At 41.0% G+C, this 16,153-nt stretch overlaps 1 protein-coding gene across 2 annotated transcripts in view; it reads right to left on the bottom strand.

The window, feature by feature from the left end:
- LOC130173454 (diacylglycerol kinase theta) overlaps positions 1–16,153 on the bottom strand; it is a 37,657-nt gene that overhangs the window by 5,925 nt on the left and 15,579 nt on the right. For both annotated transcript variants that reach the window (XM_056382736.1, XM_056382737.1), the window contains exons 10-22: positions 11,595–11,685; positions 10,515–10,566; positions 10,188–10,249; positions 9,063–9,213; positions 8,755–8,793; positions 8,512–8,627; positions 7,901–8,052; positions 6,647–6,795; positions 6,397–6,575; positions 5,499–5,599; positions 5,266–5,412; positions 5,015–5,126; positions 4,175–4,327 (exon numbers count right to left, since the gene is read on the bottom strand). In XM_056382736.1, coding sequence (XP_056238711.1) covers positions 4,175–4,327; positions 5,015–5,126; positions 5,266–5,412; positions 5,499–5,599; positions 6,397–6,575; positions 6,647–6,795; positions 7,901–8,052; positions 8,512–8,627; positions 8,755–8,793; positions 9,063–9,213; positions 10,188–10,249; positions 10,515–10,566; positions 11,595–11,685 — 1,504 coding nt within the window. The remainder of the gene's footprint in view (positions 1–4,174; positions 4,328–5,014; positions 5,127–5,265; positions 5,413–5,498; positions 5,600–6,396; positions 6,576–6,646; positions 6,796–7,900; positions 8,053–8,511; positions 8,628–8,754; positions 8,794–9,062; positions 9,214–10,187; positions 10,250–10,514; positions 10,567–11,594; positions 11,686–16,153) is intronic.

Below are 16,153 nucleotides of genomic sequence, written 5' to 3'. Positions count from 1 at the left end.
GTAGATCACAGAGTAGATCGCACAGAGTAGATCACAGAGAGTAGATCACAGAGTAGATCGCACAGAGTAGATCACAGAGAGTAGCTCGCACAGAGTAGATCACACAGAGTAGATCACACACAGAGTAGATCACAGAGAGTAGATCACAGAGAGTAGATCACAGAGAGTAGATCACAGAGTAGATCACAGAGAGTAAAACACAGAGTAGATCACAGAGAGTAGATCACAGAGAGTAGATCACAGAGTAGATCACAGAGAGTAAATCACAGAGTAGATCACAGAGAGTAGATCACAGAGTAGATCACAGAGAGGATCACAGAGAGTAGATCACAGAGAGTAGATCACAGAGTAGATCGCACAGAGTAGATCACAGAGAGTAGCTCGCACAGAGTAGATCACACAGAGTAGATCACACACAGAGTAGATCACAGAGAGTAGATCACAGAGAGTAGATCACAGAGAGTAGATCACAGAGAGTAGATCGCACAGAGTAGATCACACAGAGTAGATCACACAGAGAGTAGATCACAGAGAGCAGATTGCACAGAGTAGATCACAGAGAGTAGATCGCACAGAGTAGATCACACAGAGAAGATCACACAGAGAGTAGATCACAGAGAGCAGATTGCACAGAGTAGATCACAGAGAGTAGATCACAGAGAATAGATTGCATAGAGTAGATCACAGAGAGAGTAGATCGCACAGAGTAGATCGCACAGAGTAGATCACAGAGAGAGCAGATCACAGAGAGCAGATCACAGAGTAGATCGCACAGAGTAGATCACAGAGAGTAGATCACACAGAGTAGATCACACAGAGTAGATCACAGAGAGAGTAGATCACAGAGAGCAGATCACAGAGAGTAGATTGCACAGAGTAGATCACAGAGAGAGTAGATTGCATAGAGTAGATCACACAGAGAGTAGATCACAGAGAGTAGATTGCACAGAGTAGATCACAGAGAGTAAAACACAGAGTAGATCACACAGAGTAGATCGCACAGAGTAGAACACACATAGTAGATCAGGGTAGAAAACACAGAGTAGATCACAGAGAGTAGATCACACAGAGAGTAGATCACAGAGTGTAGATCACACATAGTAGATCAGGGTAGAAAACAGAGTAGATCACAGAGAGTAAAACACAGAGAGTAGATCGCACAGAGTAGATCACAGAGAGTAGATCGCACAGAGTAGATCACAGAGAGTAGATCACACAGAGTAGAACACACATAGATCAGAGTAGAAAACAGAGTAGAAAACAGAGTAGAACACGGAGTGGAACACAGAGAGTAGATCAGAGTAGAAGACAGAGTAGATCACAGAGAGTAGAACACACATAGATCAGAGTAGAAAACAGAGTAGATCACAGAGAGTAGAAGACAGAGTAGATCACAGAGAGTAGATCAGAGTAGAAGACAGAGAGTAGATCACAGGGAGTAGATCACAGAGAGTAGAACACACATAGATCAGAGTAGAAAACAGAGTAAAACACAGAGTAGATCACAGAGAGTAGATCACAGGGAGTAGATCACAGAGAGTAGAACACACATAGATCAGAGTAGAAAACAGAGTAGAACACACATAGATCAGAGTAGAAAACAGAGTAAAACACAGAGTAGATCACAGAGAGTAGATCACAGGGAGTAGATCACAGGAGTAGAACACACATAGATCAGAGTAGAAAACAGAGTAGATCACAGAGAGTAGAAGACAGAGAGTAGATCACAGAGAGAGTAGATCAGAGTAGAAGACAGAGAGTAGATCACAGAGAGTAGATCAGAGTAGAAGACAGAGAGTAGATCACAGAGAGTAGATCAGAGTAGAAGACAGAGTAGATCACAGAGAGTAGATCAGAGTAGAAGACAGAGAGTAGATCACAGAGAGTAGATCAGAGTAGAAGACAGAGAGTAGAACACAGAGTAGATCACAGAGAGTAGAACACAGAGAGTAGAGTAGAAGACAGAGAGTAGATCACAGAGAGTAGATCAGAGTAGAAGACAGAGAGTAGATCACAGAGAGTAGAAGACAGAGAGTAGATCACAGAGAGTAGAACACAGAGTAGAAGACAGAGTAGATCACAGAGAGTAGATCAGAGTAGAAGACAGAGAGTAGATCACAGAGAGTAGATCACAGAGAGTAGATCACAGAGAGTAGATCACAGGGAGTAGAACACAGAGAGTGGAAGACAGAGAGTAGAACACAGAGTAGATCACAGAGAGTAGATCAGAGTAGAACACAGAGTAGAACACGGAGTGGAACACAGAGAGTAAAACACAGAGTAGATCACAGAGAGTAGATCACAGAGAGTAGAACACAGAGAGTAGATCACAGAGAGTAGAACACAGAGAGTAGAACACAGAGAGTAGATCACAGAGAGTAGATCACAGAGAGTAGATCACAGAGAGTAGATCACAGAGAGTAGAACACACATACATCAGAGTAGAAAACAGAGTAGATCACAGAGAGTAGATCACAGGGAGTAGATCACAGAGAGTAGAACACAGAGAGTAGATCACAGAGAGTAGAAGACAGAGAGTAGAACACAGAGAGTAGATCACAGAGAGTAGATCACAGAGAGTAGATCACAGAGAGTAGAACACAGAGAGTAGATCACAGAGAGTAGATCACAGGGAGTAGATCACAGAGAGTAGAACACACATAGATCAGAGTAGAAAACAGAGTAAAACACAGAGTAGATCACAGAGAGTAGATCACAGGGAGTAGATCACAGAGAGTAGAACACACATAGATCAGAGTAGAAAACAGAGTAGAACACACATAGTAGATCAGGGTAGAAAACAGAGTAGAACACAGAGTAGATCACAGAGAGTAGATCACAGGGAGTAGATCACAGGGAGTAGAACACACATAGATCAGAGTAGAAAACAGAGTAGATCACAGAGAGTAGAAGACAGAGAGTAGATCACAGAGAGTAGATCAGAGTAGAAGACAGAGAGTAGATCACAGAGAGTAGATCAGAGTAGAAGACAGAGTAGATCACAGAGAGTAGATCAGAGTAGAAGACAGAGTAGATCACAGAGAGTACATCAGAGTAGAAGACAGAGAGTAGATCACAGAGAGTAGATCAGAGTAGAAGACAGAGAGTAGAACACAGAGTAGATCACAGAGAGTAGAACACAGAGAGTAGAGTAGAAGACAGAGAGTAGATCACAGAGAGTAGATCAGAGTAGAAGACAGAGAGTAGATCACAGAGAGTAGAAGACAGAGAGTAGATCACAGAGAGTAGAACACAGAGTAGAAGACAGAGTAGATCACAGAGAGTAGATCAGAGTAGAACACAGAGAGTAGATCACAGAGAGTAGAAGACAGAGAGTAGATCACAGAGAGTAGATCGCAGGGAGTAGAACACAGAGAGTGGAAGACAGAGAGTAGAACACAGAGTAGATCACAGAGAGTAGATCAGAGTAGAAGACAGAGAGTGGTAAGACAGAGAGTAGAACACAGAGTAGATCACAGAGAGTAGATCACAGAGAGTAGATCACAGAGAGTAGATCAGAGTAGAAGACAGAGAGTAGAACACAGAGAGTAGATCACAGAGAGTAGATCACAGAGAGTAGATCACAGAGAGTAGATCACAGAGAGTAGAACACACATACATCAGAGTAGAAAACAGAGTAGATCACAGAGAGTAGATCACAGGGAGTAGAACACAGAGAGTGGAACACAGAGTACATCACAGAGAGTAGAAGACAGAGAGTAGAACACAGAGTAGATCACAGAGAGTAGATCACAGAGAGTAGAACACAGAGAGTAGAACACAGAGTAGATCACACAGAGTAGATCACAGAGAGTAGATCACAGAGAGTAGAACACACATACATCAGAGTAGAAAACAGAGTAGAACACAGGGAGTAGAACAAACCGGTTCACAAACAAAATCACAAGAATATCACACACGGCGACAAACCACAGAAACAAAGAGAGTACACCTAACTACAGGTAAACCACGGGAAGACATTATGAAGGGATCTGAAGTGTGAGCAGCAGGATGGTTACAGAAGAAACACCTGTCTCAGTTCATATGGACACCTGACTGTTGCTTCAACACATAACCAATCAATGAAGAGATGAATTCGAACTGGTATTGATCCTAACAACATCATCCCTAATGAAGGAATAAACAGACAGAGAGACAGAGACAGAAGACGAACCTTTGGTCCGGCAGCAGAGATGATGATGTGTCCCGGCGGTTGGATCCACGGTTCTCCGTCCACCTGGACAGGTATGGGTTTACTTACTGTCAGCCTGATGTAGTTCCCTTGAGCAATACGAATCCCAGATCGGAGGCCACTCTGCACCTGGCCCTGCATGCACACACACACACACACACACATATATATATTTTCTTATTTCCACCTCTTGTTTTAATTCCTCCGCCCGGCGACAGTCAGAGCAGCCATTTTGTTTTCAGGTCCTCCGTCCGTCTTATTCAAATGGATTCGATATCTCAGTAATGTCTTGACAGAACTTCTTCAAATTTGATAAAAACATTCACTTGGACTCAAGGATCAACTGATTACATTTTGGTGGTCAAAGGTCAGAGGTCAAGGTCAGTGTGACCTCACAAAACATGATTTTGACCTTGTGAACGCGATACCTCGAGAGCTCTTCAAACATTCACTTAGACTCAAAGGCTGTGTATGAAATCACTCCCAACTTCTTCAACTACATAGGGAGAAGTTCTGTTAAAAAAATTTAACACAAACGCTTAATATTTTCTCTGACTCAGGATTAACAGGATGTAACCTGGAACTAGTCTGAGTGGCGGAGGGATACGACCATGAGGAGATGATTCTAGTGTTTCTTTAACCAACTGTTTATTCTGCCTTGAGTTGTAAGGAGGCTTTTAGTTTCCTCCCTTTTTATACTGTAGGTAAAAGTGTGTTTGTATATATTTGTTTATTGAGTGTCGCTGTCGACACCTCATACATTTTTATAATATTTGTATTAATAGATTAAAATGAATGAACCAAAATGAAGACTTGTCTCACCATGTGGACGACTCCAGTGACCCCGACCACCTCCAGCAAACCATCATCAATGCTCGGTTTCCCATAGCGACCGTCGACCTCTGACCCCCAGAGATCAGCACCTGAACCCCAGCTAGACACACACACACACACACACACACACACACACACACACACATAAAGGATGAATGTGAAGACTTTTCCTGTACCATGAGATTTGTGTGTGTGTGTGTGTGTGTGTGTGTGTGTGTGTGTGTGTGTGTGTGTGTTACCTGGGTATATTAAGGAAGATCAGTCCCTCTATGTTGGGCAGGGGGACGTTGTGTGTGTCCACCTGTAGCTGCAGCTCTTTGTGGAGACTCCTGGTGTAACTGATCTTCTGCAGTCCGACCTTCACGTACACTCCTTTGTTATGGAACCTGTAGGGAGGGGCGGGAAGCAGAGGGGCTGATGGGAAACGTGGTCTTTACATGCAGAAACATGAAGTGGACCACAGTAAACTTACCTGCTGGTGAATTTGTCCGGCTCGTCCTCTCGGGCCAGGTGGAAGTCCAGGCTGAGCTCAGCGTCGATGCCCAGACCGAAGTAGTTGTTCATCTGAACGATCTGAGACAGAAACAGTCGAGACAGAGACGATCACATTCACAGGTACAGGGAGACCATGTGACTCTATCTGCACACACCTGCACAGGTTAACACACCCACACGTTTATACACCTGCACATTTAAACATCTGCACATCTACACACCTGCACAGGGCTGATGCTGATGGAGAAGTAACTGAACTACGTGCACATCGCTGCAACACACTGTAAACCTGAGAGGAGAACATGACTCTCTCCATCTTCTGCTGAAGTGTTTGTTTTTTATTGAATCATTTTATTACTGTGATGTTTTCTCTTAATGTTTTGTTTTATATTTGTGCATCAGTATAACGGAGGATTATTGTTGCACTTTTATTTACACGTGTGTGTGTGTGTAAATGTAGCCACGAGTGTCAATGAGATGTTTGTCAAAGAACCTGCAGATTAGGTGATGTTACATAGAGAAATAATACTTATTGAAATGTTTTGTTAGGGAACACATTTATTTTCAAAGCTACTTAGAGTGTTTATTAAATGTCACTTTATTTTGGAAGGACATATTGGAAAAACCAAATGATGATGTTAAAAAACACTTTATTAATATAATAATTAATAATATTAATGATATATTAAGGTTTATTGAAACAGAGCGCTGGTTGTGATTGTGTCGAGAAAAAAAGGCCCTGCAGATATATGAACTTAGAATGTAAATCTGTTTATCATGAGTGACATCACAGGAAACAACCTGCTCTCACACTCAGAGCCCTAACGGTGAGGAGGAAGGTGGTCCTGCAGGACCGGCACCAGACTGGACCACACCTTTGGCGGCTCCAGGAAGCCGTTGTCCTTGCCGTCCTCAGACATGTCCTGGGCATCCAGCAGGATGGTCCATCGGTCCATCAGGACCTCATCCGCTTCGTCCACAGACACCAGGATGTGGTGGGGGTCCTCGCCGCTGTAACCCGGCCCCCAGCGCAGGATCCGAGCCAGGTCGTTACCTGAGGAGATGGGGACTTTAGCACCTGTCGACTGAAACATGAGGTTAAAACTCCGGCGGTGTGCGTCTCACCTGTTCCCAGAGGGACGATGCCGATGGGCGGCTCACGACAGACCAGTTTGTGTCGGACAGCCTCCAGTACTCCCAGCACCCAGCCCACCGTCCCGTCACCCCCGCAGACCAGAACCCGGAACCTGGGGACCTGCCTGAAGGTGTGGAGGCTGCACCACAGAAGAAGAGACATTTTGACTGAGATGAGTGTTGATTGATTTTCACAGGTGACAGTGTACAACATGTAAATTAAATATTACATTTAATACCTGTTTCAACATCACACCTGACAGAGTCTAAAGGTGAGTTCTTGATATTTATATCACGTGACTGTGACAAGAAATCCTAATAATATTAATTAATCATTACGCAGAAAATGGTTGGATGGAAGGATTAACCAATCAGAAAACAGCTAATTAATCAATGAGTTGTACATCAGAGGTGTGAAACAACAGCTCTGAAACACATTATTGATCCGAGCTTTAAGGTCAGGAGTTGATTATCGATGTGAACATGTTCTACAGTCTGCAAACCCTGCAGATCAGACATGAGCTTGTCTGCACTTCAATCCATGTAGAGAGTGAATGACACTAACACTCAGTGCTCAGCGCCTGCTGCTAAAATAGATCCAAAACAAACAAATGTCTGTCTGTCATGGCAACAGTTACCCACAGAATCACCTACGAAATAAAAGAAAGTTTTTTGCAGCAAAGCTTTATTTAAAGCTACTGAGAGCTTTAATCTTGAAAAAAATCGGACAGGAAGTTCCAAAGTTTCTGTTGTTTTCTTCACAGACCTCTGAAATATCGACATACGATGTGATATGAAGAAGAATAACCAGTTCAGTGAAACAGTCAAACGTATGATCTGTGACTGTGGACACGTGAACAAAGTATTAATCATTATTAATTAATCAAATTAGCCTTTGATCATGTTCTGGCCTCTGTCTAATGGATTAGAAAAAATAACTTACCTGTAGTTTGATGTTATTTTCTTATGTATGAATTTTTGATTTGGTGATTTTTAACCAAAACAAATGTAATGAAACCAAGAACTCATCAACTACAAAAAGAGAATTAACCATTAAATTAAATTAAATGTTGTTAAAAAAAAATAAAAACGATCCTTTAGAGAAACAAATTTGTAGATAAAAAAAGTTTGTCCCTGCAGTTTCTGTAACAGTCTAATACCTGGTCTGTGATCACATGACACACTCAGTCATTTATCCTCTACTCTGACTGAGGACTCTCAGTCCGTCCCCTCAGTGTCTCTCACCCAGCCAGCGGACCTCCGTTGGAGATGTCAAAGACCTGGTGAGGGTTCAGCAGCTTCCTGAAGCTGTAGAGGAGCTCGCGTCCCTTCAGTCCTCCGCTCTTTGGGTTGACGAAGACCAGCAGGGGACAGACGTCTTCTCCCAGACTGTTGAGCTGAGAGACAGAGACAACAGTTAATGTCAGAGGATGGAGTGAAGTTATGTGCTCATCTGATGTGTCCCCTGGACACAGACGGAAAAACACCGGACACAGAAGAAAGAGACAGACACATGTTTACTCTTAATATAATGATGAACATCTGGAACATTAATAATCTGAAGAAAGTCTGAATGATGAGGAAAAAGATCTTTAACAGGTGAAACTGTAGCAGCTGCTTCATGTCAACAACTAAGAAACTAACTAAAGAAATGAACTGAAATAACTAACTAAACTAAAGAAACTAACTAAACTAGAAGCAGTGTATGTGTTGCGTGTTTTAACAGATGATCCATGTGTCTTTATGTGGACAAGTGGGGACACATGTTTGACATCAAATAAAAATTAAACTACAGTAATTACAAATGTAAATAGTCTTGTTAAAGGTGTGTGTGTGTGTGTGTGTGTGTGTGTTACCATGATCTCTGGGATGACGAGGGACGTAAGCATCTTGCTGTTGACAGATGTGTCTTTAGCCAACATGTAAATCCTCTCTGCTTCAGAGAAACACGAGATCTGCAACCCCACCGCACCTGAACACAACACACACACACACACACACACACGGAAGGATGACATCATGATAGAGAGATTGATTTTTATCTCTGCAGTGCACATAACCTTAAAATCAGGGCGGTTTCCATGACAACCGTTTCTCACCTTGACTGGGGTAGTAGTGGCTGATGTTGACCAGATGACCTGAGGAGACAGAGAGAGAAACAGAGGGGGGAGGGGTTAGAGACTGGAAGTGAAGAGGTTCATCCTGACACACAAACATATACAGTATATATATATATATATATATATATATATATATATATATATATATATATATATATATATATATATATATATATGTGTTTATACTCAAAGACTCACTTACACTTTATCAAACCTGATGAAAACCATGAGCCTGTGAACATGTGAATAAATGAATAATGAATATATTTGGTCCAGGACTGACTCACTCTTGATGGTCAGGTGTTCCTGGATCAGATGGGCGTACTCCTCTCTGGTCAGCAGGGGGGGCAGCCCTCCAATCAGCAGGCTCACCTGCACCGCCCACTTCCTGTTCTCCACAACGTAGAAACGCGTCTGATTCATCTGACGCAAAGACAGCTGGGAAATAATGCACAACAGAGGACTCATTTAATATGGACACACAAAAACACACAACAGACACACGGCAGACACAACAGACACATGACAGACACAACAACACACAATAACACACAAAATACACAACAACACAACAGACACACGACAGACACAACAACACACAACAGACACAACAACACAACAGACACACAAAAGACACAACAACACACAACAGACGCACAAAAGACACAACAACACACAACACAACAGACACACAACAGACAACAACACACAATAACACACAACAACACAACAGACACACGACAGACACAACAACACACAACAGACACAACAACACACGACAGACACACAACAGACACATGACAGACACAATAGCACACAACAACACACAACAGACACAACAACACACAACAGACACAACAACACACAACAGACACAACAACACACAACAGACACACGAAAGACACACGAAAGACACAACAACACACAACAACACACAACAGACACACGACAGACACAACAACACACAACAGACACAACACACAACAACAACACACAACAGACACAACACACAACAACAACACACAACAGACACAACAACACACAACAGACACAACAGACACACGACAGACACAACAACACACAACAACACACAACAGACACAACAACACACAACAGACACAACAACACACAACAACACACAACAGACACAACAACACACAACAGACACAACAACAGACAACAGACACAACAACACACAACAACACACAACAGACACACGACAGACACAACAACACACAACAGACACAACAACACACAACAACAACACACAACAGACACAACAACACACAACAGACACAACAGACACACGACAGACACAACAACACACAACAGACACAACAACACACAACAGACACACACACACACACACACACACACACACACACACAGTGTGAGGAGGTTCTGTCGCTCACCTTCCTGATCTCCTGCAGTTTGTCCAGAACCTTCTCCTGAGGCGTCAGCATCTGTCTCTGCACTGAGGGACACAAACACAAAGGTCATGACCTCTGACCTGCTGCACCTTTGACCTTTGAACTATTTACAGTCTGTAACTGGCCTGTGGGTAAATTATGGGATGCTGATGTGACACAGACTCAGTCTTCACTCTGTTGTGTCACCTGCTGCTAGGATTGGTCACTTTTCTTTATTATCACGTGATGATGTGATGTCACAAAGATGAGGAGGACAATCAGCTGTGTGGATTTAAAGGGTTACGCTGGTGTTTTCGTGGTTGAGCTCACCTTGCTTGCTGCTCATCCAGATCTCCATCAAACTGAAGCTGGACACGTCCTCCTGAAACATCATCATTAACAACTCATTAATACTTTCATTTAATTCATTAATTAAAACTTCTGCAGCTACTGTTTACGCCTCCAGCAGGTTCCACCTTTTATATTCAAACTTCTTCCTGACGTGTTTTAAAATCCTCTGCTGTGATTCATACTTAGTTTCACATCTCGTCTTACTTCCTGACTCAGAAACCTAGATCAGGCCTTGAGCCCCGCCCACCACCTGCTTGCTCCAGGTGGACAGGTGAAAGAGCAGAGAGTATCAAGATGTTTAGAGGAGGAAACATCGGAGAGACTCAGACCCAGACTCACATGAGGAGTCTGTTAAGACCAGAACCAGAGACTAGCAGACGGATCAGAGCGGTTAGCATAGTTAGCATCTTTATAGAATGGTTAGCACCTTTTCAGTGCAGTTAGCACAGTTATCTTTTCAGAATGGTTAGCGTAGTTATCATCTTTTCAGGATGGTTAACACAGTTAGCATCTTATCCAATCAGTTAGCACAGTTAGCATATTTTCATAACAGTTAGCATAGTTCAAATCTTTTCCGATTGGTTAGCGTACTTATCATCTTTTCATGATGGTTAACACAGTTAGCATCTCTTCTGAACTGTTAGCGTAGTTAGCATCTTTTCTCTGTTTATATTGTTTGTTAGCTTGTAACTGGCAGTGACTGACACAGTGTTATCGGTTGTGCTACTGCTAACTCTCTCTCTCTGTACTGACAAGGTTTCAGGTGTATTTAGCCCCGCCCCCCATCCCCACAAGTTGACAGGATTGGTTCCAGAGGTCTGTGACGTATGACACCCTGGCTGTCTGAATCTGTTTCTGTGAGACTGTCGTTGGTTCACTGCAGGTCAAGGTGGAAAGACTCAATCATGGTGTTAATGATGATTTCATCATCATATGTCTGTATTATATAACAACATCATATGGACATTAACAAGGTTAAACACTGGATTTTCATTGAGGAGGTCTTTACAGCTTTCTGGTCTAAACTTCACGTCTGTTCTCATACTTCCTGGTTTCTACCTGTCTGTCCAGTTCTCTGAGGACCTCAGTGAGAACTGAAGATGCTGTGCTGCTCTTTGAGATGGAGACACGGATGAAAGCTGCAGACAACCTGAAAACAAACAAACAGATGAGATCATGATCAAACTGGAATCATCATTATTGTCTTTTTTAATTCTTTTTTTTCTTTTATAAATTGTGTTTTTTAATCATCGTTTTGTTTTTTTAATCGTACTTATATCTATTTTTTTTTTTCCACAATATCTTTATTTGAGTTTTATAGCAGCACAAGATAATCACAGTACAAACAATCATGACATGTATAGCCTAGCCATGGCCGTATGTCATTTCTTATAGATTAGCTGCCAAATATAGCAAAAACACAGCTTAAAACAAAACAATCACAATAGAAACACAGAACGAACAATATGCTTCTCTTGTTATTAGACAGATTATAAACACAATGTAATGGATTGTGAAATAATAGTAATGATAATGATAAGCTACAGGCTTTTAAAAGTAACAAAAAAATATATAATAATAATAATAATAATAATAATATAATAATAATAATAATAATAACTAGAAAATTCCAGGGAAATTTTGAGTGCCACGGAGGCTACTGCCGGGATGAGTACATGATTTATTTCTAATGTTCAAAAGTCACCCTGATCATATTCTGCTTCTGAGAAATGTCTTGATATAAAAGACTCTGATATAAAACAATGTCACATCCCTCCATCATGTATTGATGTGGGAAATATCTCATATTCTGTCTTGTTTTTTTTAATAAAACAAGAGGCAACATGTCTTCAAACGGGCATTTAAAGGGTTAAAATCCTGAAAACTAATAAACATTTGGTAGGTTTGAGCAGAACTGAAGTGGTTTAAGAGATTTATGCAAAAAAAGCAGAAACAAATATTGATATATGATGATTTTATAGCATTTTCTTTGTGTGTCCTTTTTTGGACGCGAGGAACCCCAGAGGGGACAAAATGTGTTACCAGTGTATAATAGACCTGTAACAGTAACTGACATTAGATTTTAAAAATATGTCAAAAAAGACACTTTCTTGCAGAAATCCAAACCTTCAGCTGTAACACAGCCAAAATGATCAGCAAATCAAAAAAGAAAAGTGAAGAAAATGTCCAAAAAAGGACAGAGGGACCCCTGAGGGTTAATAAATCACATGAACTGCTATTTAAATTACCACTATTATGTTTTTTTCGGTGCTAAATTTAACATTACTGGGGAGGAGAGCAACGCGACTAGAAGTGACAGCGAGAGAGGGCTAGTAGCTTCTCCTCTCCTCTGTCTCAGCGGAGACCGTCACAACTTCATTCACTCTTTTAACAAAACAAAAAGAAAAGCAACGAAGGAAGCAGTAAATGGACTTACATATTTAAGACCTAACTAAATGTAATTTAAGACCTAACATGCGGCTAATGTAAAGCTAGCGGAGCTTGGAGAGTTGGTTATCTGGTTGCTAGGCGCACGCAGGCACGCACACAGGTCAGGAGCTGCCGTTGCCATGGCAATGTGAAAATCTGCCCAGAATTTGGCTTCTACATGGCTTCAAACAACTGCAAATTATGAGAAAACCGTTACTTCTTTTCATAAACCGAAAGACCGTGCCAGACACTGACGCCAGAAGTTTCTACAGTCTCTATTTTATTCAGATATTCCTTAAAATGAGTGAGTAAGCTCAGTGCGAAGACAGAGAGAGATTCTTTTGAAAAAAAAAGACGATTACATTAGGTGTCAATGAGAGTGAGACAGGTATTGCTGCCGGACTCGGCACCCCCGTTTAAATTTTGTGCAGACCCTGCCTGTCAAAGTTACATTTTATGAATCCCAACAACTATGTCTACATTTTCAGAAAGAATTATTTGTCTCCTTTTTACGGTTTGGCCGCGAGCTCGAGTTAAAAATAAAAATAAAGGTTATTTTTTACTGCTTCACGCACTCTAGCCAACTGACGCTTTCACTCTAACTTTGAAGAAAAAGTGATTTGCACTCCTCCTTTGAGTGCTCACAGTTTGAAAAGTTTACATGTTATGTAAAAACAGTTCCTGTCTTTTTGAGAGAGCAGAAGTTTTCCTCCGTTTTATAGTTTGAATCACATTTCTACGTGCAGGTATGAGAGAGCTGGGTGACTCAGAAAAAAGGTGCAATTTTGTAGAAAAAAGGTGGGTTTCTAAAGAAAATTCCAATGCATTCCTAATGCATTATTTATTCCCAGTTTTTTGGGAATAACTTTGGGAAAAATTGGAATTTTAACACCAAAAGTCATAGCACCCCTTTCAGGATCAAGACACACGTTTTGATGTATATATTACCGGGGTTTTCTCAAAGCTGCGGGACAAGTTACGCGCCGAAATTTGGCGGAAGAATAATAAACCCGAAACAGAAGATTAATAGATGCCTCGGAGCTGAGCACCCGTGGCACTAATAAAGACTTTAGAAAGAAAAATTTTTTGTACAAGTCAATCAGGAGACCATCTGGTCCTGCTGTTTTTCCCGATTTCAAATTATCTATGGCGTTACCGATTTCTTCTTTGGTAATATCTGTATCTAAATCTTCTTTATATTCATCTGGGGTGCAAGGAATAGGTAATCCCTCTAAAAATCTATTCATATTTTGTACATTAATAGTGTTAGTTGTACCATATACCATATAATTTTTTATAATAATCTCTGAAAGCATCATTTATTTCTGTAGGGTTCACCACAACATTCCCGTTGGATGTTATGGTTGTAATAGCTGTTCTGGTTTTAATTGTTTTATTTGCCATGCTAATAGTTTTCCAGATTTATCGCCTTGTTCATAGAATGACTGTTTTAGTCTTAAAAGACTGGATGCAGCTCTAAAAGCAGATTGTTTGTCATATTCAGACCTCAAAATTAGTCATTCTTTTTCCAGTTGAGTTGTTTTTTTCATAAACTTTTTCTTGAAGAGTCTTCATTTTTTTTCTCCAAATTTAATCTCTCTGCTCGTGCCTTTCTTGATTTTGAACCTGTATAGCTTATTATATGTCCTCTGAGAAAGGCTTTAAATGCTTCCCACCTTATACATGCTGTTGTCTGTGTAGTGTTAATTTTGAAGAACTCCTCTATTTGTTTTCCTATGTACTTTACAAATTCTTCATCTTGTAACCACTTATGCTGAAAACACCATCTAGGTGGGTCTTTTGTCAATCTGTCGTCTTTATATACCAAGCAGCATGGTGCGTGGTCTGAGATCACAATACTATCGTAGAAACTGTTGTGAGTTTTGGACCGTAGTTCTGAGGAGATTAAAAAAATAGTCAATTCTTGAGTATGTTTGAAATGAGCTGGAGTAACATGAGTAGGTTTTAGCTTGTGGGTTACATTCTCTCCATACATCTACCAACCCCAGATCTTTTATAAAGCGGTGAAGAGTTGTTCTGCATCCATTATGCGACTGGTCCATTCCTGTGGATCTGTCCATATCAGGGTTTAATGTACAATTAAAATCTCCTCCCATTATATAAGATCCTCCTGACGCTGACAAGGTAAGGAACAGATCTACATAAAAATTTGCATCATCTATATTGGGTCCATACACATTCACTAAATTAAGATTTTCTGTTAATAATGTACCTTGGATTATTAAGTATCTTCCCAATCTTTCCTTTATTACGTTTTTGACTTGGAATGGGACAGATTTATGTATGAGTGTCATCACACCTCTGGCTCGGGATGAGAATGAAGCTGTATATACACTTCCTTGCCATCTTCTTTTAATTTTTCTGTTATCCTCATCTAAAAGGTGCGTTTCTTGTAAAAACACTATCTTGGAGTCCATATCTTTAATTTTGTTCATGACTTGTTTAATTTTTTTAAGTTGTTGCAGGCCTCTGCAATTCCAAGAGATAAAGTTTAACTTTACTCCCTGAGACATCCCTTACAAATTAAAATCAGATTATCCCGTAGTGCCAAAGTAAGTTTACAGAGAAGCATGTAAGACCTGGATGTTTGAACCACCATCCAACGCAACAACAAACACACTGAACTTGAACATTTCCCCTGGTCTCGCTTAAAGAGACATTCCCCCGAAACCATATTAACTTCCTGATATGGCTGGTGATAACTGCTCCACACTAAGTGAGGATCAGTCAGTCCACCTTTTATCTTTTATCTTATCACCTTTATCAATCCGTCTTATCTGCTGCTGTATAGTGTAATTATTTGTCTAACTCTTCTGTAGCTCAGTATTTAAACATTTATATAAAGCCAGCACCATAATGAGTAAATGATGTTTTACACTCTGTCGTTTCTGTCATATCACCTGTGGTTTGGTTTAGTTTTCTCCAACATCCTTCTGGATCTTTTTAATGAACTCTTCTGCTTCGGTTGGAGTTTTGAAGGTGCAGGTTCGGTCTTTATGGGTCACCAATAGCCAAGTTCCTGACGAGCCGGGTCCAACTGTTTTCTCAGCTGATGCAGTCCTGCAGCCAGGTCCGGATAGAGCCGTATTTGTTGGTCTTTGTACAGGATCTCCTTCTTTGCCCGAGCAGCTGTCATGATTTCCACCTTGTGCTTGTAGTTATGAAAC

The sequence above is a fragment of the Seriola aureovittata genome, chromosome 8 (assembly GCF_021018895.1).
Source record: "Seriola aureovittata isolate HTS-2021-v1 ecotype China chromosome 8, ASM2101889v1, whole genome shotgun sequence".
Taxonomy (NCBI): Eukaryota; Metazoa; Chordata; class Actinopteri; order Carangiformes; family Carangidae; genus Seriola; species Seriola aureovittata.
The sequence above is the reverse complement of the archived record's forward strand: the minus strand, read 5'-3'. Positions and strand labels throughout refer to the sequence as shown.